Source organism: Mus pahari, chromosome 11, assembly GCF_900095145.1.
Source record: "Mus pahari chromosome 11, PAHARI_EIJ_v1.1, whole genome shotgun sequence".
Lineage (NCBI taxonomy): Eukaryota > Metazoa > Chordata > Mammalia > Rodentia > Muridae > Mus > Mus pahari.
Genome location: NC_034600.1, coordinates 9,175,753 through 9,203,616, shown reverse-complemented (window position 1 = coordinate 9,203,616; position 27,864 = coordinate 9,175,753). Strand labels below are relative to the sequence as shown.

The following is a 27,864-nucleotide window of genomic DNA, read 5'->3' as shown; positions in this document are numbered from 1 at the left end:
AAAGAAAAAAAAAAACAGAAGTCAACCCTCGGAGTCACAGTGGTCGCTGTGTTCAAGGCTATCACATAGATATTACTAAATTTCATCATAAACTACAAACTACACATTCATTAGTAAAGCGAATGACTATAACTGTGCTGTAAGAATATAGAAAGCCACATGGCTATCTTCATGTTTGATTTCACTACTTTAGATGATTTTAAACTAAACATTGCAAAATTTCAATTGCTTAAATGCTTCAAAGAAATATAAATCCAAAAAGCTATGTAGAACAGATTATTAAAATAAAGAAGTGCAAATAAACATTAGGAAGAATTAATAGAAGGTATAGAGAAAAGACATTAATACATTTTTTAGGAGATAAAATAATGTCAAAATTGATTTTGTTTAAAAATCTGCATTTTATGAAATATATTGCAAAGAACATTTTGGAGGAAATTTAACATTTCAAAAGTCACATCTTAAACATAGAACAGTTAAAATTTCGCTGTGCTTGAGTGTTTGTGGTTGGGATTAGTTGATAGTTCAGCCTGTCCGGGTGTGACTTTCACAGTCTGGTGACAGTTTGCAGGCAAGCCATCACACCTGTGACTCTGTGGTTGATTAATGAGTCTTTCAGCTCCTTGCTACCATCTGAGAAGGGGCTGTGGCCTTTCTGAGCTTCACTGGTTTATTCCCCTTAAACTGCAGTCCTGCCAGGGTATCTTCCATAAAAAAAATCACACTTGGTTAAAGCTAGTGAAAACCTCAATATGTCATTTTCCAGACAAGTCAAAAAGCATGAAAAACTAGACAAAAGATGTATTCAAGTAACATGAATGTGGTTTTGTCATAACTTGCCAATCTAAAGACTATCACAAAAAAAAAATCTCTCCTTAATGACATATTTCATAGTGTCAACTTTTAGAGTGATAATTCCAGAGTGTCTGCACTATAGGGGGACTTCTTCAATATAATCTCTTTTGGTACACACAGTATTTCCAAAAGAAGTGTTCTGATCCACCAGTAGAGACTCACTTAGCTCTAAATTTCTATAAATGATTAATGCAACAGGAGACTCAGCCTTATTTAAAACCTCCCCCCTTCCTAGTCCACATGAAATGCAGGTGACATTCTTGGAACTTGCACTAGAGCCCAAGGCAGCTTCCTTCCCCCAAGTCTTGCTTTAGAGCCTTAAATGAGTTTAAATGTGAGCACTTTCCTTCATATTGTCTTAAAAAGAAGTATGAAGAAGAAAATGTGAGCAGAGATAGACAGGAAACTGTGAGGACAACCACAGAGAAAGCAAAGACAGCCTGATCAGGAGAGGAAGAGAAAGTCCAGCCTCAGAAGACAGAAAAGAGGGACCTTGGTTCAAGGGTGAACACCATAGAGGCATTTTGCAGCACCTTTGTAGTTTCAAAGCCTTAGCAATGTGCACATGAATGTTAAAATTCATTTTTAAGGTAACCACTTATTATATGCTTCCTATACTCAAGACCAGCAGTTCCTTTTCACTATGGAGCAGGAAATCTATCTGTATTTACATGACTGACAGAGATATGCACAATACTAAATACTATCAACATCAGCCTATGGTTTCTATTCTAACAATTTCTATTTTCTGAGTCATAATATTAATAAACCTCTTGTGTCATTGTAATCCTATAGGTGAATAGTCCCAGAGCTGGAAGAGAATCTGCAAGATACACTCTTGCAATTACTTGGCACTCTATGGTCTTCCTGTGTCTGAGTTGAAATTAACTGTATACAGATGAAGTACTCCACATGTCCCTCCACTCTCCAAGCAAACATTCTCGTCTACTTTATCATGTCACAGTATAATGAAAAAATCTTTGTAGTCATCATAATCAGTACCTTTTCCCAGTTTCTTATCTGATGTCTGAACTAAGAATTATGAAATAAAAAATGTAATAATTCATAAATCTAGATTTGTAATTCCATTATTTGGACAGGTTTGGCTACTAAAATTTGTTCAGGAACTTAACTGAACAGTATCAACAAGGGTTATATAAGGACTCACAACTCTTCCCAAATTATTCTAAGGTACCATGGGCTACCTATTCTTGGCCTATATAGTGTTCTTCATCTTTATTTCGATGACATTAAGGAATAAAACATTAACTCATGTCATCAAAAAGTGGTACTTCAAGCTGGAAAATAAAGCCAATAACTTCTAAATTTATATTTGTGGTTCATAGTTTAAGATCCAAGTCACCTGGGGCTTGAGCTATCTCACAGCTCTGCTCTCTTGTTTTCATCAAGAGAAATGTTTTCTAGCCATAATTTAAGATTTCTTTCCATTTAAAAAATACAATTTCAAAGAACTTCTTAGAGCACAGAGTGCTGTTAAACAATAATTAGGGTGATTCCTTGATTGCACTCACTAAAGATGCAAATGGTTTCTTTTCTGGTTGCCACACAGATGTTCCAAGCTCTATCTTCTACTCCTATTTGTGGCAGACATTGCTTTTGAGAAAAATCATTATCCTGGAAGTCACAACTCCAAACCCTCTTCTGTTTGGAAATGGAGGGTGTAAAGGTTCTCTCTAAAGAGATTCAAAAGAATACTGACTAACTGATGAAATGTTATTCTCTGTTACCAGAACAAGGATATCATGGTTCACAGCATCTCAGTCTGGTCCTGATAGATAGCAAAGCACCATAAAGGGATGTTCAACTAAACATTTTTTTTCTATTTTAAGGATAAGGTGACTATACATGCTTTAAGTGGTATTTTTCAAAGTAGATTAGTAAACTTGAACTCTGGTTTTGGATTTATAAATACAGTGCTTGCTTAGGGTACATGAGTATATGAGACTTTCATAGCAAAAGTTTGACTCATAGATTTGGGTAGAAATCCCCCTCCCCCCCCAATCATATCCTGTTAAGAGTTTGGCTCATCTTCCAACAATGAGGTAACCAAAAAAGAAAACACTTGCATATATACTTAGAATAACTTGCTATAGCCAGGAGCTAATGTGTCCCAAAGGCCTATAAGGCTTGCATTGTAAACACCCAACAAAGAGAGCTACAGAGAGGTGATGGGGGGTTACAAGGAAGACTTGAGGTCACTGGAATGTTCCTTCAAAGAGAATTGGGAAACCTACTGTGAGCTAAAACAAGCCTTTTCTCATTTATGTTGATTATCTCATGTGCTTTGTTATAATAACAAAAGTTTGGGTAACACATAAACCAAATGGTTTCTAGATGAAATATTTTTGCATAAAAGCTAAAAAGAGAAAGAAAAAGTGAATCATTTAAACATACTCAAGCCTTTTTAAAACGTTTAAGTTCTTTATACTTTAAAATAATTAAATTTGAATGTCACAATGATCAAATGGGGTAAGAGTCAATGCTTTTTGAGGGCAGGACCCCCATCTCCTGCAGTCCTAGATTACATCTATTATAGTAAATCCTGCACCAAAGTATACATTAGTTACCCCATCTGCTGCCTCTGTGGAGAGAAGATGCACATTTCTAAGTATGTCAACTCTCCACCACAGCATAATGAAGAAAATGAAAAACATATCGACAAAACACTTCAGGAAAAATTGCATTTTCAAATTATGTGCTGTTTTCCTTTTTAAAAAGTATTTATTAAATAAAATATGTGAGATGACGCAAATATTCTTCCTTTGTAGTAAAATTATGGATGCTTTATTTTGTAAAATAACGTTATTTCCAATGAGTGCATAAGCCTAATAAGCATTTCAGAGTTGTTATGAAGGAGCATCTATACATACATACATACATATATACATACATACATACATACGTACATACATTGCTGAAACACAACTTTGGCTTTAAAATCTTTGCTAGGTTTAGCTAAAAGTTAAAATGGAACAATTAATCAGCAAACAATTTTACCTCATTTCATTTTCAGATACCTATTGGAAACCACAAATTTAATCTATGGTCACCTGGGAAGAGTCAGTTTGGAGCAGAAACCTGAACATGCTGACTGATGTGAACACAGCTCCGCCTCTCTTGGGCATTCCCACTTATGCACTAGATAGCAGACTGTGCCACTCCAGACCAGACTGCAAGAACTGAGTGACAAAGAGCAAGACAAATCGGGTACACCTCTTCTACTTCACCAAGGCCACTATTAAACTAGCACATCTTGACACAAGAGTCATCAATCACATGCCAAGAGTGTCCTTACAAAGGTGCATCCGATTGAAGCTGTGCAAAATAAGGCAGATTGGATTTTAGTAGCAGACTCCAAGGCCACTTGATCTATGCAGTGCACAGGCCCTGCAATTGCATTACTCATGTCCAACAAGCTACAGGCTCATATTAAGTCAAGGATTTGAATGAAGGAATCACATTCTTTCAATACTCGTCAGTGAAAGAACTGAGACGACCATGCCCACTTCTTCACCACATCCTCTTCCCTCAACTGAGTTTGAAACTCTGTCCCAAGCAGCCATCATCCATTCACTTGTCACTTTGTTATGAATAGAACCAATCTGGCAGTCAAAATGTAGTAAAGAAAACTCTGCTTTGCTACAATGGCATTATTCCATGGTCACCTGTAACACACATCTTCCTGTCACTACAACCTGAGATAGGCAATTTAATAACATAAAGGGATTATTATCCCTCCTGGCTTCAGAGATTTTAGTTTGTACCCAGTGGGCTTTGTTGGTTGGTGCCTGTGGTGAAACAAGACGTTGTGCAATAGTGTAGAAAAGCTTCATACCTTGTGGAATATGAAAGCAAGAGGAGAAGAAGGGGCTGGGCTCTAAATTTACCCTTGTAGAGCATTCCCCCAGTGACCTTCTAGGCCCTGCTTCCTAAAGGTTCCACCACTTTCCAATGCAGCACAGGCTGGAGAGGAGTCCTCTAACACATGAGCCTTTCAGGGACATTTCAGTGCAAACCACAGCACCGACATCCCCACAACTCGGTGTCACGTGTGCGGAACTCTGATTGCAGTTGCCTCCTGGTTTGCCCGTGTCATACTATCCCATCTCTGACACAGCACACCCGATAGAGACAATATAAAAAAGGAAGAATTCGTTGTGGGTCCGCCCTTCTTATCATCATGGCCGGGGAAGAGTGGTAGAGTTTATGAGAGTGGAAGTATGTGGCTGACACCTCCCATCCAGACAGAAACAATAGAAATTTCAGGTTATGACCAGAAGCAGGCATCCCCTTCAAGCTTGACCCTTAGTGGTCTCCATCTGCCTACTACATGCCATGTCCCAAACGTTCCAGAACCTTTAAAATACTACAGTGTGCTGATGTAAACCTACATACAACATTGATTGTCAATTATAAGGTGGACTGACACAGCTGTTTGCCATTTTCTAACTTCCTCTCCACTATTTGAATCACCCCTCTACTATAACCTTTTGTTGTGGTTCTATACAAACTTCCTGAGCCCTTACGATAGCTACAACCATTGCTTTTGCTTTAAAAGACATTTACCTATGTTTGACTCTGAACTTTATGAGACCAGGAGCTCTTGATTTTTCTGTTTATCTGTTGTGCCCTGTGACTGTCAGATGAATACACAAAAAAGCAGCCACACATCTCCTTACCCAGTGTCTTCCCTGCTACACCGAAGAGTAGGTCAGAACTTTTAAGGCAGTCTGGTCTACGTCATGGGTTATACAGTACTCCTCTCATGTCTGTCAGAAAAAATTTCCATGAACAATAAAATACCAAGGATCTAGGTTCCTTTATCCAAACTTACTTCTTGCAGGGAATCCTAAGTTTTCACAAGCCTTTACAGTTTGACATGTTGACATGGATAAGTAGCTCTTCATCTCTGGAATTGGCTGAAGCTGATACATACAGCAAAGGCATAATACTGAGAAGAAAGCCTTCTGGACACATGGGTGGTGAACAGCAGAGCCTTTTCTCAGTTACTGGTACCATTATGTATCTGACCAAATGCCACCTCAGGATGCTGACTGTTACTAGGTTTACTTCATTACCCCTGAGTAGTCATTTTACAAAAATTGACTCTCAAGCTTCCCAGTCAATAGCAGAAAACTAAAAGCCTTCCTTTGTAGCTTTAGAAAGGCTTTGTCATGTAGTAAAAAAAATATTGTATGTTTTTATATATTTTTCTAAATCTCAACATTTGTCCCTTTTCTCACATGAAACATGATCCAGAATAAAGTTGTGCATCAAAATAAATATATGAAAAATATTTGTTCCCTCAGGTGATACCACAGGTATGTTCCCAAAAGGAAGCCATCCCAAAACAACACATTTAGGCTGGAACCTGAACATGAACTTAATGGCTTCATTTTCTTAAGAACATGCTTTATTGTACAAGTCACAAGCCAGAGACACTCGAGATCACCTCGTCCCAGGGGTAACAGGTGTCAAAAGTATTAGTGGATGTCAGAGGATCTGAAAATTAACATGGTTCACTTCATTTGTAGATGCCCTGGGATTTTGGACAATGGTGGGAGGTAAGAGCTCTGGGAACAGGAGAAAGACTTAATGATGATCGTGAGTTACTCTTAGATGAGCAGAACTGAGAGACTGAGAGAGGCCAGTCGAGGGAAGCAGAGGGCTGGGCCAAGTTTCTTTTCTTTTCTCTTTTGTCTTTTGTCTTTTGTCTTTTGTCTTTTGTCTTTTGTCTTTTGTCCTCTCCTCTCCTCTCCTCTCCTCTCCTCTCCTCTCCTCTTTTCTTTCCTTTCCTTTATTTTTTCATCTACACAGAGTTCTCAACTGTGGAATTGAGGAAGGGCTCAACTCCCCAATCATGCTTCATTCTGTTATCTGTAGGAGTCTCCTCATCAGTAGCCTCCACTCTGTCTCTCAGCTGGTCAGTACACCATGATTCATCTTGTAACTGAGGGAGAAGGAGCACCCTGCCATGGTTCTAACATATTGTGTGAGGATGACTAAGAAAAGAACAAAAATTAGCTTGTGCTTTTAGAAGAGCATAGAGAAGAGGGGAAATGGGTTGATAATATAAATTAAATTCCATGTGTTTCACTACAAGGAGTCAATATTATAATTTTAAGTTGACAAATCTGTAAAAACAGAAATGTGGAATATCCCTTAGATGGCTTATAAATCTAAATTAATAAAGCCAAAAAATGTTTCAAGTAATTACAAGTGGAAAGAAATTTATGATTGAAGAGTCAGGGAGAGGTATTTTATATTCTATATTTGATAACATTTACCATTTGAAATAACATATGTATATATTTTTATATTTTGTAACAAAATAAATTTCAACATTACCATAAATATTCAGGGTACTAAATTACCTTGATTTTGAAAGACTTTCTCAAAGCCTTCACAGTATGGAGCAAACAGAACAGATTTAGAAATGGATTGGTCCCTAGGTACATTAAGTAGGAATGGCAGAAAAAGGAGGTAAGACAGTTCTTGTAAGCATTGTATTCATGGTGAGCCTTGAAATTTCTACAGTATACTGGGAAAATCAGCAATATGTTATATTCAAAGGAGATGAACAGTATTATTAATAGTTGTTCATATTTGTTATAATTTTTAATTATATTTACTAGACATAATTTTAATCTCAAAATTATATCATAGGGAAATATTTTCATCTTGATTTTATGTTGCTAGCAAAATAAAGAAAGTGTCATTGATGATTAATATGCCTTCAAGTTGTCTGCAATATTTTCATCCTCACTCAGACTGAATCAATGGCCCTTCTCCTGATGGAACCTGTGTTAAAACTTTTTACAGGAGAACATAACAGAGGCTTTGGAGTCAGAACAGTATTTGACAGGGGAAATATTTAAAGAGTAGTCATTGAAAAGAGAATGTGTTCTATGCAAGCAAGTTTTAAAATAGCTTTTGATCCATTCAAGAACCAAAAAGTATGTGAATGTGTAATTAGGTAGGTGAAAATTTATTACAAAGTGAATTTTGGTTCAACCTGACAAGCAAAAATTCTCCCCAGGCTGCTTTTGAGAAAATTATTATACCTTCCTCTCATCAAAATGTTGCCAATTCGGCATTTCTGTCAGTAGCATTTAACATATTTATTTAGGTTGTCTATTTTCTCACTCAAGTAATGGAACCCTTGTTTAAATTGCATCCTCGTTAACTTACATAATTCACAGTTATTTAATCTTACCATATATAAGAACCGGTTTTCTGTATCCACTATGTCCCCCTACCTCAAAGTCCTTAATGTCCTTAAATAGTTTTATGGTCCTACCACTTGTATCATTAAGACACTGGAGATCCTCTCAAGTCACTGGTAAAAGTCCAGCCACAGCCCTGAGGCTAGCCCAGTCCATGCCCACTACCTTTCAATGTTTCAACACAGAGGGCTCTCTTTCTCAAAAGAATTAGAGATAACAAAAACAAAAGTGGACTTTTAATAGGAACTATAGAAGATTCTTCTTAAGTAACTTGAATCTTATTACATTAGTGTTGCTTTAGTTATTAAGTCTGTTGGCAACACTGTGAGATCCGTCCAGTAATAGTAGAGTACTGTGTTGCTTTATGATAGGAGCACATTCTGAGAAATGTGTCATTAGGCATGTTGTAATTGTGCTAAGATCACAGAGTACACAAGCTAAGAAGGCTTCAGTGTTGGTTGTATAGATGAATCTCATAAGAATCCACCATGTTTGTGGTCCTGGGCTAACTGAAATGTTATTCAGTCCATCAGTGTTTAAGTATGTTACCTAGAAAATTGTTACTTTATTTCAAATAAATGCCTTGACCTCAGTAGATGCTTGAGAATGTGTTGACTAAAGCAGAGCTCTATAGAACCATTAGACAAAAGTAGTCACAAACATGAATTTGAATCAGAATCTTACCCCATTATTTAGAATTCTGTGCCTCTGTGACTTACTTTTATTACTAATAAAACAATAATGACATTGATCTATAAGTTTATTGTAGGATTATAGTTCAACACATGTATGTAAATAAGTTCAATTTTTTAAGCCATAGTCACTCCATTGTCTTCACTGTCATAAGTTCTAATGCAGAAAGTATACAGCTTAAAAGAAGAAGAAAGAAAAAAAGAAGAGAAGGAGAGGAGAGGAGAGGAGAGGAGGGGAGGGAAGGGAGGGGAGGGGACGAGATGAGACAAGACCAGGAGTAGGAGTAGGAAATACTATATTTATATAAAATCACCAGACACAGTAAGGATTGCTCCATTTGAGTTCCAGTTGCCATTTAATATCTGTGACCTTAGCCATGTTATTTAATATTTTGCAATCTACTTCATACCTGTCTTTCATTACATGTTATAGTAAGGGTCAAAGGATAATTTTGTGAGAATGTGTTATATACCACAAAGAACAGACATACATATTTCTCATGAGAAAACAGTGTACACATGAGTCTGTTTGGTTAGTGTACCTTTAGCCCAGAGTTAAATTTATTCATCCTAAGTTTATTTGTGGCAATATCTTTGTAAACACCATGCTGTTGTAGAAATTCTGGGTGGTAGCACAGTTTTCTGACTAAGAAGATAAAACAAGGTGAGAGTGACTGAGGCAGAAACCTTTTGGTGGAGGGGAGGGAAATTGGTCCTCTGTGGAATGGAAACATGATCAAAAAATCCAACCAAACAGCAGCAGCAGCAGCAAATAGCCAAACACCAAATCTGAAAGCCATGGTATAGGTAATGCATGTAGAAACTGGTAGGTGTATATTTATAATATCTGCATTTCCTCTTAAACCCAGTTCTCTATGACCAAGCAGCCTGCTGCTGAGCTAGGAATTTATCGCTTTAAGCCACTATAAACATTGTATTAATGGCAACAATGCCTACTAATGGCCACTTGGGAGTGTAGGCTGTGCAATTTGAGGCCAGAGACAATAATTCCTGTTCTCTATACATGGTAGGGTACACACTATCATTTGATACAGAGTAAAGTATCTTAATAATTTTTATTATTAAGCAAAACCACAGATCAACAGATTTTTTTGCAACACATTTTCTAATCTTGCTTTCTTCTCAGATGCATGGTTATTGTCCACCTGGAAAGGCCCCAAAGTACTAGCCAGAAATCTGCCACTACCACCCCTTCGGCTGTTCCTGTCATCATATTTAATTGTGTTTTCTCAACTTGAAGCCAAACTCATATGCAGTATATTTAAACAGTTAAAATAGCACAGCACTCTACTGTATTCACAGACATTTTTCAACACAATTCTTGGGAATTCGTCTGAGTAAATAAGGTAGAGAGAAGCAACATGAATCTGTCCCACTGACAAGGCAAACAATATCAAATGGCAAACTGGAGCTCTGACATGGAGGAAGGACCAGAGCATGCCTTCCATTCACGCTACAGAAATGCACTCACTGCCTGGATTCCATGCCCTGGATTTACTATAAAGTGAGAGAATGAAGGTAACGTTGGAATAGTAAGGAGCAGGCATAAGAACCTTTATTATTTCAAAAGATCAGTGCACAATCATAGTGCTTCCTCTTCAAAAGCATTGAAGGGAAATATGTCCTAGGTTTCTGAACCTCCAAGGAGTTTTTATTTTCTATAATGGTAAACTTGCTAAGTTGAGACATGTATATCATTGATACACATTCAGGATCTCTTTCGTAAGATTTTAGATACTTCTGTTTTTGCAAATGCCTCAGAAAATAAATCACTCATAATTCATTTGCAAAGGCTAGACTAGATACTGTTGGCAGCTAACTCCACCTTGAAGTTTTTACTTCATAGGCTTACTGTCATTTAACAGACACAGACTCTTTCACTCAAAAGTCGAAGGACTTAGGAATCAGAGAGTGAATAGCAGGGTTGGTTGCTGACAGGGCAATGGCTCAAAGTGGGCCAATTAATGAAAAATAAAGACAAGCTTCCTGTTCTTTTAATCTGAGCCAAATTTCACATAATAAAAATAATAAAAGTGAAGTAGACATTTTAAGTAGAATGATTATAATAAAACTGATTGCTATCCAAATTTTTAAAGTCCGGAAGATAAATATACATTGATACCTTTTTTTTTTTTTTTTTTTGACTTGATATTTAACAGAGAACATTTCATGTACCCACATGGTCGTTTTTATAGAATCACATTTAGGGACATCCTACTCTGTGCTCACCTGTCAGAAGCCAACTTTTTCCTGTCTATTCCTAGTGCCCATTTATTAATTATTATTTTAGCCAGTGCTGCTTAGAACCCACTATGTACTGGGACTGTCCCCAGCATTGCTGTTAGTGTTGAAACAAGGCAGCTGTAGTGCTAATATTATAGAGCTTATACTTTATTATAGAGCATAAGATTAAAATAACATGAATAAAAATTTAGATTTCAGATTATAATGAGTTAAAACAGCACAGAGAACAGAATGTAGGGTAACACACAGGGTCTTTTAAAGTAGGTGATAAGGAAAGAATAGTCACTGTCAGAAGGTAATATTTGCCTGAGATGGCATGGTGGCATTCTTGTAAACTGCTGAGGAGCTTTACTATAGCAAATAATAGGGAACGAGTATCCAGGGTACCTGAGGAAGACAACCTATGGAGTATTGTGGATTAGAGAGAGCGCCTCCCATGTGAGGCTACTGATGGAGCACAGGCCACATCCCTGACAAGGACTGAGGGGGCCAATTTAAGTCTTATTCTGCCTTTGGCATCAGCATAGAACCAGCCTATCCAATCAAAGTCAAAATCTGGCACCCAGATTTCTCTTGTATACCGTCAAACTGCCTCTTAAGTATTCAACTTGGACTCCTTATCCTCTTGGTTCTTTATGATTTTCTCCTTGGTTGTCTCCTAAACCCATGTGCCCTATGTCCTGGTAGCTGTCTTGCCTAGCCTGAACTATTGATTTAGGCCTGGAACTGCCATAAACTTGGTCTGGGGGCTATAACTATTTAATTATTTCTAAATGTATATATTTATTTAATTTAGAAGCAAATTAAAAATAGAGCCTCGTATATGGCAAGAGTAGTCACCATCTCCGCAGTGTTCTTACCTGACTGAACTGTCACTAGACACCTTTCTGTATCCTGACTTACAAATATTTTAACACTCTTGGCATGTCAAATCCATGGAGTAGTTACATAATTTCATTTTATCTCTATGGGAACCCATAGACAAAATGAGCTCCCGGGAGCCCAGGAGTCCTGCTTTCCCATGCTTGTCTGTTCTGGTCACGAAGGCTTCTTAGAAAGGAATCATGTGAGTGCCGTGCTTCTAAACATTGTTTATAGTTGTATATTGAATTCAGTGTGCTCCATAGCATTATGTCTGTAGAAAACATTTAGAGTATCATTTATGCACATAAGGCACAATCAGTACAAAATTATTACCAAGAAAAGGAACAGAAAAAGAATAAGTTGTTTGTGAAGTTAGTGATCTGCAAAGAACAGAGTGTACAGCCGAGTTGCTCTGTGTTCTTCCCTTTGGCATTGCCTAGCACTAAGACTGCACTGAAAGCACACGGGATCACCATGTGGACACTGGGCCGTGTGCAGAACTGGGCTGTGTTCTTCCCTTTGGCATTGCCTAGCACTAAGACTGCACTGAAAGCACACGGGATCACCATGTGGACACTGGGCCGTGTGCAGAACCTGCATTCCAAAGGTTCATTGTTCTGCAGTCTCATTTTCAATGATGCACCTTTCAGAGAATCAACACTATTGAAAAACTCAAAACACTTTTTAAAAGTCAGCATTTTCAGATAGGTCAAAAGAGAGTGCTTCAGAGTTTTAGGGAAAAATAACAGAATCCAATTCCTTACTACCTCAATATCAATCCAAACTCATAAATAAGATTAAAATAGCTAAAGTGGCTGCTGGTGCTATTCTAGAAGTCTCTCGGCATCGTAGTGTGAATCAGTTAGGGTCACTGTTGTTGTGGTGTCTCATAGTTTTCAGTAGAATGCTTTTCATATCATTCTTTAAAAACCCAGGGTTCTCACTAACAGGAGAGTCTAGCTGCTTTTATTAAAGATTCTTAAGTCTTTTTCAAGGGAACTGTTCTGACCAGTTATTCCAGAGTAAATTTGTAGGGTTTTCCCTCCTGCTCCCTCTTGTACATACCTCATGGAAATAGACATTAATATCCAGTGATATAGCTAGTATATATTATTTAACAATATACTTATTAAACACAGATAACAATATAAAATTTCTGCTAAAACAGAAATTCCTTAGACTTGGATAAATTTTGAAGGATGTACTGAACCTAGAGTACCATTTAGTTTATTACAAGCAGAAATTCCTAACTAAGGAAAAATTAGGAAATTATAATGGTTAATCTGCATAAACTCAAAACTTTTCAAATAGCACTAGAAAAAAGCTTATCTTTTCAAGTGTATTTCCAAATAAAAATGTAATATTGTGTATACACCGTATAATTTGGTTCAAGAGGGTAACTGGCATCCTTTCAGCAACCCATTTGTCATTTCCATATAACCTGGAAACAGGACCAGAGTACTTCCTCCAAACACTAGCAGTGAAAGGCATCAGGCTATGTGCTGGGGGAAACGCTATGTCATTCAAGAGGAAGCTAGTAATTTCTGCAACTTTGTCCTAATAGGTGAGTAATCTTAATTTACAGGCAATATATTAGAATATTATTGTGGCCATATATCTGAGGTATAACTTTTACTTGTAATACATACATTGGTAATTTTTTGTTGCTTTTTTTTCTTTTTGTGTTTGTTTTTTATGATTTCTCATTTGGAAACTACTTTGATCTACCTTAGATGTTCTTGTACACGTACTAAGATTTCTGAAGGATCATACACTTCTAGGTTCTTGTCATTATGATTTTTAAGGAAATGATATTCAATATTTTTGCAAAATATGGAGACATATCACAAAGGTTAAACAGAAATTGATTCTCATACTTAGCTATAAGCCTAAAGTTGGCATATGATCAATAAAAGTGCGTGTATGTGTGTATTTGTTTAAAACCACATGCAAGCAAATGCACAGTAAGACAGTGCCAAAGTAAAAGCCCCATCTGGACTGTCCTGTGTCCACTAGCTGATTTGCTCTGTCATTTTGCAGGCATTTGTGAAATTTCTATAAGCAATGAAATACTTTAATAATGGCATTCTGGTCAGTAATTTTAGTATGTATAATAGTGAACTACTCAATATACAAAGTCAAAAATATTTAAAATTAACACAGAATCAACTAATTTTGCAACTATTCATTATGGGAAACAGAATTTGGAAGATGCACCTATAACTTTAGTCATATCCTTTAAGATGAGCAACTCGAAAAACAAGACAGGAGATTTCCCTGCCAACAAAATGCTTTCACTCCACTCAAAACTGACATTCATCCTACACCCCCTGCCCCAGACACAGTCGTATCACCTGTTTTTGAGTAGTATGCCGAAGGTCATCTTATTCAGTCCTAGGTAATTTGGCAGCAAGTTTGACCAGTCCCAGCACCATGTCACTGTGGCCACCTATTCATAAATGGGAAGACACTATTGTTAGTTATTAATCAGAATGAATATGATCAGTAAATGAAAGCTCCAGCTGTGATACACTAACTAGGCAGGAGGGGCGCAGACAAGGACTTTGACAGATAACATCAATCATGGCCACAGAAGGAGGTGTTTATTCCAATAAGATAGCAATTAATTTGTAAATCCATTTGGGGATATAGTCATTATTTTTAAAAATATAAATCAATTTCTTCATTCATTATTTTTCCAAGTGTTAACAGCATTTGCCCCACGAGTTTTGTTGGGACGGTGACTCTGAGAAGGGAGCAGGAGCTCCCTCTCTTGTCACATGTGCCACAGCCACACAGCTTGATGCTTAGAAACTAAGTGTGAACTACTCAAGAGAATGTGATAAGTTCCACGCCTTAAACTAAGACATGGCTTCATTAAAATGGGGGCACTATTGTTTTTGTTGTTGCTACTGTTGTCAAGAAAATGTTCTAAAGGGAAAATTATAAGGATTTCCAAGTGTAAATAGCATACATTATTCTTGTCTCTCAATAGATAATTTCACTGCAGAGTCAGGAGAAAAACTACTGTGAAAAGTAATATCATAATTCAGAACTTGGTTACCATGATATTTATTCAAATGAAGTAAGGGTGATTTAATAGATACAAAAAATTTATTTATGATTTAGAGCAATCTAGTGTGCAGTATAAAAAAAGCAGCCAATAAACTATACTTTATACATTAAGTTTAAAAGTCTTATAGAAGCTTATGCTCTGTGAAATTAAATGGTTTGGATAATAAGACTCCAGCATGATCTTTGAAATCTAACCAGAGCTATCCCTTGTCAGTGCTGATAAATCGAGCGCTACAACCCTGTCATAGAGCAGGAGAATTCGCCCCAGGTTGTCAGCATTTGAAGGTCTTATTCTACTACAGTATTGATGAATGTGGATGAAGGCTGTACCAGGCATGGTTAAAGTATTATCTGCATGCCAAATTAGGCTGGAGTCTTAATTCTTATTTTCATCAGCACTCTAGGTCAAGCAATCCTTCTCTTCGGCCCTGCTAGTTCAAGCTGTCTATCAAGAAGGTTCTGGGAAGTAAAGAGAGAGGGGGAGAGGGGGAAGGGGGAGAGGGGGAAAGGGGGGAGACACCAAACAAAGTGAATGGGATTCCATCTGCATATTTTGTGGAAAGATAATCTTTCTAATGAAATTACTGAAGAGCACAGCTAAAGAATGACAAAGATCTGACTTTAAAAAATAAACTATTTATCATGCTGGCTTTATTCTAAATGTTTTTGCCTTATATTCATTAGGAAATCTATTTTAAATTCAGGGATGTGTCTAAGGTTATAAAAAGCAAATTTATCTAATGCCATTTATACTAGAGGTCCAATGCTTTATAGCTCATTTAAAGTGCTTTCTCATTTACCTGATATATCCACAGAGGCAGAGAGATATTGAGCACACATGTGTGCTAAGTGAGGTCTCAGACTCTCCAGGGAGGGAAGAATGACAAGCTGCGTGGCTCTTCCCACCTTCTGCAGACACAGTCGAACAGATGTTGCCTCTACCCACATCAAGATGACCCAGCAAAAGTTAAATCTTATGGATCAAACATATGAATCCGTTTAACATGGGAATAAGGTAAAACAACTAAAAATGCTTTGTCCAGGCCACATAAATGTGAATTTTTGCTTCTTAAGCAAAAAGTGGGGGAGGGGAGACTATGCATACTTAAACATAGGTTGTGTCCCTTACTTCTGACACACAGAAGCCATACATTTAAGTTACACTTTACACTTAATTTCTACATACCTGATCTAGCATGCTTTCAGTGACCACCTTATGCACATGAAAAGGGTTAAAAGCAGGAGGCTGATCTTCATTCCTCAAGGCTACCTTCAAAGGTCTGATGAGTAATGGCTTTTCTTCTGAGCCATTCATAGCGAACAGTTGTTCTTTTAAATATTCCTTCAAGGAAAGACACTCTGGTCAGAAGGATGGTGAGAAGTAAATTCTCTTTAAGGGATCTACATTCTAGCTTCCCCTTCCAGCACGTATTTAGATTATAGTATACTGCTCACCTCAGGAGAAAGACACACTCAGAAGATACATAGCAGAGTACATATCACTGTTACAATACACCTATCAAAACCAAGTTAAACATAATGTATTGCATAGTTTTAAAAACATTTAAGAGATCCTCACATGATGAATGAGCACTCGGCATGTCACAATCTTCTGAATTGGCATTGTTCTGTCATTGACTTCATATGTTACAATGTCTGGCTACCAAAACATAACTCCAGTGCATAACTGTGCAGGGAAAACACTGCTTGTTCATTCACTAAATACAGTTGCTCCCTATTCTGGGCTCAGCTGAGCAGTAAGCATCCTAATTTTACTGCAAGGAGTCTCAGTCTGTGTGGAATTATTTATAATGCAAACTCCTACACACAATTTCCATGCTATGGACTATCAAAGATAAATAGAAAGTCAAAATATGTAATTCTAATCATCTAAGTGCTGGTGCAGTCTTGGACAAGAAAAGACAGTCTTCAGCATTATATCTCATTTTCTACCCATAAATAAATAAGGCGAATATCCCTAGTCTGTTTTATGGGACTGGTTCTTGAAGGCAACATATTAAATTTACTAGAAGAATTCCATCAACCTAACAAATGATTGCTATTAATAAAGCCATTTAATAAATAAAAAAGGTTTGCCTGACTTTTAATATACCACAGTATATTCTTTCTCAGCAGCTTCACAGCTAGCACACATTTTGAAATGTTAGAGATGCAAAGGATGGCAGGACTCATAGACAAGGCTTGCAAGCTTGTGTGCTGCACAGGGGACAGCAGCACCTCACCAGGGAGCTTGGTTGGGCCTCAGCCATTGCCCAATCATCACTCGCTGGAGTTCGGGGATGGGAAAGCAGTTGAAAGTTTGAAATATTCTGGCCCAACACCACACTCAATGTTTGCCTCTGAACAGCCAGAGGATAGGCCTGAGGGCTCAGTAGGTAAACTGTAGACATGTGAAAAGAAGCCATAGATCTAGTCTTGGCTTGCCGTGTGTGTGTGTGTGTGTGTGTGTGTGTGTGTGTGTGTGTGTGTGTGTGTGAATGTACAACATGTCCATTATGAAAGGCACATTTCAGATCCTAAAATACTAGACATCTAAATAAAGTACTACTCTAGTTATAAATAATGGTGATTTCTTAAGCTTTCTCATTACATAGCATCTCGTTAGATAGATCAGTTCTGTAATGACACACAGACTCTTATTAAATAGGACTAGGTAATGACAAATCCATGAAAAAATAATTTTATGACTATGGTATATCACAGAAACAAAAAGGTTCTCCATCATAAGTAAGTTTTTTTTTTAAAGGAATAAAATTCTCATTGGAAAAGAATGATTTTCTTTGGCTACTAACAACTTTTGTGAACTCATTTCCATTGTTATATTTAGACTTTCCTGCTTCCGCTGTCTAACAAAAAAGCAAATTTGCTGCCAGTTCTGACTAATACTTTCTGTGTTTTCTCTGTTATATTAATAGTTATTAGTGCTCCTTAAAAATCAGTTTCTTGAGCCAGCTAGATGGCTCATTTAATAAAAGTGCTTGCTACACAATCTGGTGATCTGAATTTGATCTCTGGAATCCAGACAAAAAAAAAGGACAGGAAGGATTCCACAAAGGTCTCCTTTGACTTCCTCATGCACACAAATCATATCCAGGTACACATATAAGTCAGCAGGGAAATGCAAACAAAAACAACCCTGAGATTCCACCTTACACCTGTCAGAATGGTTAAAATCAAAAACTCAGGTAACAGCAGATGCTGGCAAGGATGTGGAGAAAGAGGAACACTCCTCCATTGCTGATGGGATTGCAAGCTGGTACAACCACTCTGGAAATCAGTTTGGCAGTTTCTCAGAAAATTGGACATAGTGTTACCTGAGGACCCAGCAATACCACTCCTGGGCATATGATCCAACACGTAATAAGGACACATGCTCTACTATGTTCATTGCAGCCTTATTTATAATAAATGACCAGAAGCTGGAAAGAACCCAGATGTCCCTCATCAGAGGAATGGATACAGAAAATGTGGTACATTTACACAATGGATTACTACTCACCTATTAAAAACAATGAATTTATGAAATTATTAGGCAAATGGATGGATCTGGAGGATATCACCCTGAGTGAGGTAACCCAATCACAAAAGAACACACATGATATGCACTCACTGATAAGTGGTTATTATCCCAGAAGCTCAGAATGCCCAAGATACAGTTCACAAAGCACATGAAACTCAAGAAGGAAGACCAGAGTGTGGATAATTCATTCCTTAGAAGGGGAAAAAAACACCCATAGAAGGAATTACAGAGACAAAGTGTGGAACAGAGATGGAAGGAATGACCATCCAGAGACTGCCACACATGGGGATCCATCACATATACAATCAGCAAACCCAGACACTATTGTAGGTGCCAACAAGTGCTTGCTGACAGGAGCCTGATATAGCTGTCTCCTGAGAGGCTCTGCCAGTGCCTGACAAATACAGAAGTGGATGCTCACAGCCATTCATTGGACTGAGCGCAGGGACCCCAATGAAATAGCTAGAGAAAGTACCCAGGGAGCTGAAGGGGTTTGTAGCCCCATAAGAGGAACAACAATATGAACTAACCAGTACCCCTAGAGCTCCCAGGGACCAAACCACCAACCAAAGAGTACACATGGTGGGACTCATGGCTTCAGCTGCATATGTAGCAGAGGATGGCTTAGTCAGTCATCAATGGGAGGAGAGGCCCTAGGTCCTATGAAGGATTTATGCCCTAGTATAGGGGAATGCCAGGGCCAGGAATCGGGAGTGGGTGGGTTGGTGAGCAGGGCAGGGCAAACAGGAGGAGGTATGGGGGAGGGTGTTTTCGAAGGGGAAACCAGGAACGGGATAACATTTGAAATGTCTATAATGAAAATAGCCAATAAAAATAAATAAATAAATAAAAATGCAACAATGTTTTGGGTCTATAGAGATGGCACAGTGGACAAGGGCACCTGCTACATAAAACAAGAGCCTGAATCCCGAAGCCAGTACCTATACAAAAAGCGAAGCATGAGCCCATGTACCTTCTCCCATAGCAATGGGGTCTCTAAGGGAAGTGGAGGTGACAACAGACAGGAAGGATGGCAGATTGCGTACGAGTTCTGTCTAAAGCAGTGGTTCTCAATGTTCCCAGTGCTGGAACCTAAATTTCCTATTGTCCCTCATGTTGTGGGGACCCCCAGTCGTAAAATTATTTTCACTGCTACTTCCCCACCCTCCACATTGCTTAATAACTGTAGTTCTTTCTGTAAGGTTGAGCCCACTGTGACATTCTACTGCTGTTGTCCTTGTTCAGCTCAGGTACAGGAGATTTCGATGGTGAGACTACGGGTGTAGCTCTAACATTCTTGGAGGACAATGTGTTATCAAACTTCTTTATCCTTTTACATCCTGTTCCACACTGGAAAACCTGCTTCTCAGTCCTCACAAGAATTTCTTTAGCCAATCTTGGTGACAAGACAGATGTGCCACTGAAAAACATGACTTTCTAAAGAAGGACTTTTAGTTAGCCATAAAGAGAGCTCACAAGCAGAACCTGGGTATGATTGCACAAGCCATCATTCCCAACCCTCAAAGGAACAAGGCAAGCAGGCCTCTCTGATTTCAAGGCCAGTCTGGTCTATAAACCAAGTTTCAGACCAACCAAGTTAAATAGTGAGATCCTGTTTTAAAAATTGAAGGAGGAGGAAGAAGGAGAAGCAAGAAGAAGAAGAAAATCTTAAGCTCAATATTTTCTTGATGACTTGAGGAGGCTTTTTAAAATTACATACAACTTTACTAACCTAAGAATGATGCTTCCAGTAAAAGAGCTATGTCTCTCTTTAGAAACAGCCTTCATTTCTACAAATACCAGACTTCACCTGGTATTTGTCGGCTGAATGGGTCACAAACACACAATTCCCAAACTACAATTTTCATCTCTATATTTCAGAACTGAACTGAGTTTATGAGCCATGTTATTGTTTAAATCATATAAATAAAACCTACATTGTTTCAAGAAGCTTTTTTCTGTACATGCAGAACAGCAAGGGCTAAATAGATTTTATTAATAATGCAATATTGAGTTGAGTATTGACTTTAAGAAGTATTATCACCTCCTTGACTAACCCTTAGCTGCCAGCAGACGCTGCCTCAGGCCAGTACACACCTAATTGCTCGGTAAAAAGGCCGTTTCCCTACCTCATTGAGCTGCATGATGTGATAAATTTGCTGCAGGTACTTGCTGCCACCTGGTTTGTGGCAGAGATCCAGGACCATCGCATTTGTTTTCTGCTCAGTCAGTTCAAGAGCAGCTTCCCCTTCTGAGCCTGAGTTTTCCTCCATCCTCATGAATGCACTAAACACAAATGACACGAATATGTATCAGTGATGAGGGACTGTAAAGAGGAGAGAATAGAGATCGAATGTGAGGAGCAAATGTGCATCTTGTATTCAAAGCACCCATAAAGACTCTCTTCAAACAGGCAAGCCTTCCCAAACTGCTGCAGCTCCACTACACGGGGGCCTGGGAACAAAGCACCTGAAAGCATTTTTAAATTCTGCATGTTTCTTTCGAAAAGAAGTTTTTGTTGAATTTATACTCCTATCTAGAAAATGCTTCCCATTACTGCAATTGTTGAAATTTCTCTAATCATAGAATGAAAACAAAACAGTTCTTTTTAAGAACATGTAAGAAATAATTTGTATTTTCTCTTTGAAGACAAAAAGAATTATTGATGGCAACAACATTTTAGTATTTTGTCTTTTATACATTCCTCTTTACATCTGTGCTAAACACAGTAAAGACTGATTAACATGTTGACATGAGGAGTCTGTTATGGTATTTAGAAGCTGGATGCTTCAAGGCCCTGGACTTACCACTTAGCATTTAAAATTGACCTTTGACACCTGTTGCCTTAACACACACACACACACACACACACACACACACACACACACAGACACACGCGCGCGCGCGCACCCGCTAGCTCTCCTACTTATTTCTCATAACAGATACTTAGCAAAAATCACTATATCACTATTCTGGTTATTATCTCCCTCTTCCCCCCCCCCAAGCTCTAATATTATCCAACCTAGAATAGAGGACATTTTATACATGAAGTACTTCTTTTTGAAGTTTACTGAGTTTGAGAATTATTTGCATGTTTTAAGAAATAACAAAAAATGAAAAAGTGAGACACCTCTAACCATGCTAGTATAAACATATGACAGTAATTCGCACTGTGTTCTTCACACAAACTTTCTTACTATAAATGCTATTAGACTGTGTTAGGCTTTGTGATCTAAGTATTTGTAGGCATGTTTGTGGTTTTATACTGTTTCCCAGAATAAATGAAATTTACTTTGGTGTAATCAGCTCTATTCTGCAGTTCACTGCAGAGATTTTGCCATGATTATAAAATTAGTTCTGCTAAGAGTCAGTGCCATTGACCTGAAGACTCCAAATGATACCCAGCTGCTGGACATTAACTTTGATATTGATTCCACATGCAGCTTTAAAACTCCCCTCTCTTTCACACACACAAAGGAAATTTAAGACTATGTAAGTCTTGCTCAAGAAAATGGCAAATAAAGTCACTCCTACTGACTTAGAAATGCTCATTAGCTAAAGCACATTTTTAAAAGACATTGTCACACTGAGAGAATTTTGCACGTATCATTTTGAAACTGCATACATGTTGCAGGCAAAATTTCTTGTCAGATTTTGCAAAAGATGACATTGAAAAAGTTGGGGCCCCCTGACAAAGGAGTATCCCAGTGTCGGCCCCCGAACTGTATCCTTTCCTGTCCATCACTGTGCAGGTGAAGCAAATGATTGGATGCAGTCAATTCTATGATTAATGAGTTCCTCTCTAGATTTGGGACTGCCTATCAATCATGTCATTAGGGAGAATGTGCCCTGAAAGAGGCAGACCTTAGCCAAGGAATAACTGCATTAATCTTAATCTGTATATGCACCCAGCCAGCCAAGTCAGGGTCACCATGATGAAAAACAATAGTCTTCAACTCGACAAATCACTTTGCAAAGGTAGACACTTCTTTACTTTTGTGGCTGTGTGTTCTTCAGAATCTAAGTTGACTGTTTACAGCTCAAGAGTTACAATAAAATGAAGGTTACTTTAATGAATAGTAATTCTTTCAGGCAGTGTGCAGGACAGGGACACCTACAGCTAACTTCCCTCCAACTGCACTTATTTTCATGACACCAAAGCTAAATCTGGATGCAAACGGAAGAAGCATAATTGAATGATATTACATATTCCAAGATAATCTTTTTGAGTAATTTAACAGAAAAATATTTTAATTTAATTTGGTGCATAGGACTGTTGCAGACACAGTGGTTTGGAATGCATTTAAACATTTTCCTTATAGGGGAGATCTATGAGACTAATTTATGAGAAGATAGGGACACACACAGCAGATAATCAATCTAAAATCAAGGTTAAGAAGAAATCTATCTGTTGCATACAAGCCCAGTGACCTTGCTATTTACAATAAGTTAACTTTAACTCTATTTCAATGATATATGCCAAATAACTTTAAGTCTGCATTTTTGTATATTAATACCATTTATGAAATTGAGAAATACATGCTGTTGTGCTAGTTATCTAGCTTTTCAGGATCCTCCATACTGGAAAATATTTTAAAAATCAGCAAATCCTAATTTTTGCTGCATGTTGTAAGAAACACCTAATTGAACTTTTGACTGCTACCTAATCGACTCCCCAACTGACACCCTACTGCAGGAGATACTGAATGTGTTGGTGTTCCTTTCAGAGCTTAAGAATTACCTTTTAAGAGAAAAAATAATTCAGGAATGAGCAGAAGCGTTACTTTAAATAGATCTCATTCCTAGGAGTTCTTACCCAGCAATATCTTTGTGCGCATAACCAGATCTGCCGGGTTTCGCCTTCTCTTTCTGCATATCCACTGCCATGAACAATGACATTTGACCTTAATCTTTTGGTCACTGGCTTCAATCCAGTAATCAGGTATTGGATGCAATTAAGGTCACTCACTTTCAATGTTACTAAGTATTTTCCTGACTTCTACTATTATTCCTTCTCATTCCCACACCAAAAGAAATTGTCTAGTTTTCTGTATGACTAGATTAGGAAAACCAGGCCTTCTTCATACTCAACATATTGGCATGCGTTAAGACTGATTGAAAATATACTCGTTAACGGTCTGCTAACCAGCGAATAAAATATCTTTTTTCACTGACTTTTTTGTTTTGTTTTGTTTTGGTTTTGGTTTGTTTCTTTTTTTGTGTGTTTGTTTTGAGACAGGGTCTTACTATGTAGAGTAAGTCTTTGCCTCCTGAGTGTATACTACCATACCTGGCAACACAGAGTGTCTTTTAACAAGCATTTAGAAATAAAAGAAGCTTACTAGTCCTCAACTGGATGCTGAACATTTGTTAATTGGTTATTGAAAACAGATCTGCCAACATGGTATCACCCTTGAACCTGAAGTTTTGGGAGAGACATAAAATGACCCATTTACAAGGAATGCCTTCTTATTTGCTCATCTGTGTCTCAAGTCCGGGCTGTTCATCACTGCCATTCACAAGGAAAAGTAATCATATCTCGGGTGATTTTTAGTCACCACAGGCAGAATGTGACAGGAGTGTCTGCTAGCCATACAAACAATGCACTTTTAATGAGTAGCTGGGACAGTGTGCATGGGTGTTCAAACAATGGGCTGATTTGGTGACGCACTGAGCACCTGAACCAGAATCCTTCTATCACTAGCATGCAGCTTTCTACCTACAGACTCACCCCAACACAGGAGAACTCTACACACATATTTGAATTCATTGGGGACCCTTAAAAATCTTTGCAGTGCCACAAATCACTTAGCTGCTGGTGACAAATCTATGAAAAAGCTGACATTTCACTGCTGAAACAGCTGGGTGTGTTTATAGCTTGTGAGTGATATGCCCCAGTTGCCCTCTGGGATTCTTACATTACCAGATGAAAAATGTGTACCTTTTTGACAATCAGGTACACAGAAAGCAATAAAAAGCCTTTTATATCCATTAATTCTTTCTTAATTCAATCTGTGCCCACTCCATTTACAAAATGCCTCCGGCTATGCACTGGATACCCAGTTGCACACTGAAAAGAAGTGAAACTAAATTCTGCTGGGTTGAGATACACCCTTTAAATCAGAAACCATAAGATAGAACGAACCCAAACCAGGATAGTGTTCCTGCATATCAATAGGGTTCAGGTTTTACAAGGAGCATCTAATAGCCCAGTGTTTAGTGGGATACTTATCATTTTCTATGCTTCTCAAAGGTCCTGTGATTTTTTGCCAAATGAACATTTGCTGCCCATCTGACAAAATCTTGTTGGTGTTGTCTGTTGGTACTGAGAAATTACTTGGTGAAGTTGGGTGAGACACAAGTATGGCTTTACCATTGGAAGCTCAGCGTCCTCGCTTTCAGAAGCTGTTGCTCCATCCAGTTGGGTTTTTGCCGCTCGATGCTCAGGATGACCTTCTGGGTCAGCTGACTAGGATTGCATTGCCTTCCCAGGATGCTTTCCAAACACAAGCAAATTAAACCCAGTTTCTCCTTACTCCATCTGTCAAGGGAGGAGCCTGTTAAACGTTCCACCGTGTTCCCATCCTCAAATATCCGACATATAATTATAATCAAGTTCCAGACAAGCAGGCCAGCTTTCTTCAATTCAGCCAAATTTTTTGACATTTTTTTCTCAGACAGAAAAAAGAAGTATTTAATTGTGGGAGGCAAGCATGCAATCACTGTAGGTAACTTGCTGAGGACAATAGACACTGCCTGAGCAGCAAGCTCTGTGAAGCCTGGGAAGAAAAGGCAGAAAAGGTATGATTACTGTTAGCATTCTCAATCCATCGCACTATGGCTTTCTGCTGGGTGGGGATGTCTAATTTTTGTGGAGGAAATTATTAAGATGAACAGGGTCCTAATGCTTTCCAACAGAGCTCCACCAGGAACTCTTGTGAAACTACCTAAAATTCTCAATTATTTCAAGTGTGGTTTTTCCTACTAATGAAAATTAGAAAGTTTAGAATTATAATTTATATGTTTATTTCTTTAAGATTTCAGTTTTAAAGTATTGGGATATTGCTAATGAATGAAGCCAAGGCCTCCAAGACCTTTGACACCACTGAGTCTCGAAGTCTGTGTGACACAAGCTTCCCAGCTCTCCTCGTGACTAAAGGCTCCTCTTCTTTCATTCCTACCACATATGTCACCTCCTCAGGATGCATCCTTAGCCACCCCATCCACATCCTTCCTGTCTCAGAACCAGGTCTCTTGCTGTCATGGAAACCTTTTGTGTGGGCTTTGTTCAAGTACCTGTCAGCATCCAACAATTATCGCATTCACTGACTCATTTTTTTTATCTGTGATTGTCCCTAAAACATGAGGTCCATGAAGGCAGGAGTGTATCCCTGGCACCTGCAAGCCAGAGCTGCTCAATAAATAACCATTGTTACATGTGTTAGCTGGTTTGTGTTTGTTTCTTCTTCCACCCTGTCTTCTAACACCGCCTAAATGTGGAACTTGCTTAGCAGTCCTGGGTTTTTGACTGAGGACTCTAGAAGATGCCATTTGCTTTTTGCTATAAATCTTTGAAGGATGTGTTGATGTCCTGTCTCTAGAGTTTCTCAGTTTCCCACTATGGGCATCTGAGGGCTGGGCAATTCTTTGTTGGGTAAAGCTGTTCTGTACATGGAGGCTCTTATGGTTTCCACTCTAATGGAATAGTAATTCCACTAAATACCAGTACCATCCCACCTTAGGTGTGACAGTCAATATCTCCTGGGAGCCTAGCTAAAAACTAATCTTTAGTCTGATTTTGTGCTATCCTATTTATTTAATTTCATTTCAAGATAGAGCCTCATTCATCCTAGTTTGGGTGTAAGTTCTTTATACAGCCGAGGATACCATCAAACTTTGCATCTTCCTGACTCTACTCCTTGTTGATGCTCATGTATGGCATAGTGTGTTGTACTGCTTAAAATATCAGCTTGACTATCACAGCTGTCCTTTGAGAGACTCTACCAACAGTTCACTGAGACAGATAACAGTTACTCATAGCTAACCACTGGCCTGAGGCTGGGGAGCCCTATGGAAGAGAAGTGGAAGATTGAGAACAACAGTGACAACTAGCCTAGACCCCCAAGGAGACTAAGCTAAAGAGCACACATGTGCTGGTCCATGGTCCCCAACACATATGTAGCAGAGGGCTGATTAGTTTTCCTGGACCTGGTGGGAGAGGATGCACCTAATCCTGTAGAGACATGATGTCCCAGAAAATGAGGATGCCCAAAGGGATCATCCTCTCAGAGTCTAAGGGGAAGGGTAATGTGGTGATGAACTCTTGGGGGCTGGGAAAGGGGACAACACTTGGGATATAAAAAAAATAATTAATTTTAAAATGTCAGATTAATACTTCATGGTACAAATGTTAAGTTCTAAGCTCATTTAGTGTCATTGCCTGTTATATGTTATATTTTTTAAGGTAGTATAAGAACATAGATATGACCCATGCAGCACAGCTGCAGAATGAGTTGTGATAGCACAGACAAATCTGTAGTTGCAATTTGCCAATAAATACCCAACATCCATGAACTCAACACACCTTGCAAACTAACAAGAAAACATTGCATTTTTATACATGTAAGTTCGTAAGTGTATAGATGTTTTGTTGGGGATACTGGTTTTATGAAACTAGTATTTCTATTTTTTGAGAATAAATTATAACTATAGTTTCTTGTTACATTTCATGTATTTCTGCTACCGGGATCCTTTATAAGGATCACCCTGTGAACAATTGCCTGAACACATTTTCCTTGTGACATCTGTTTGCTCTCTCCAGAAATTCATTGTTTCAGTTGAAGCCATTGTACCAACCAAATATTTTTTCATAAAGCATTCTTTTCATTAAAATTATAATTTACCATCAAGGAAATAACATCTCAAATATACTTTTTACTTTACTGCTGTCAAAGAAACAAAACTAAATCAAACAAGTTCTTTGTGCATTTTCTCTTTGGAACACAATAAAACAAATACCAAAAAGCTGAGCTATGTGTGAGAAGCATCTGTGTTTTTACTCTCCTGCCTTGTGCAATATTTCATGGTGCTCATTTCCCTAAATCTTCTCTTTTGCTCTATAGTACAAAACTTGCTGATGAAGCAGAGACAGGAAGCATACAATGTTTTACATGCTGAGTTTTGGGATATTTTGCTAATCAAGACTGCTGAGACTGAGAGTTCAGTATACCTTTACACAAAGCCCAGAGGGATTTACATTCAATAAGAGCATGTGGGCACTCATACATCAGATGGTCTTCCCATAATTTTGTTTTCTAAATCTGAT

General features: G+C 38.2%; 1 protein-coding gene across 1 annotated transcript in view; it reads right to left on the bottom strand.

The window, feature by feature from the left end:
• Positions 1-27,864, bottom strand: part of Kiaa0825 (KIAA0825 ortholog) — a 398,643-nt gene that overhangs the window by 199,667 nt on the left and 171,112 nt on the right. The window contains exons 17-20 of the mRNA XM_029544170.1: positions 24,913-25,318; positions 20,669-20,825; positions 16,185-16,340; positions 14,278-14,372 (exon numbers count right to left, since the gene is read on the bottom strand). Of these exons, the coding sequence (XP_029400030.1) occupies positions 14,278-14,372; positions 16,185-16,340; positions 20,669-20,825; positions 24,913-25,318 (814 nt within the window). The remainder of the gene's footprint in view (positions 1-14,277; positions 14,373-16,184; positions 16,341-20,668; positions 20,826-24,912; positions 25,319-27,864) is intronic.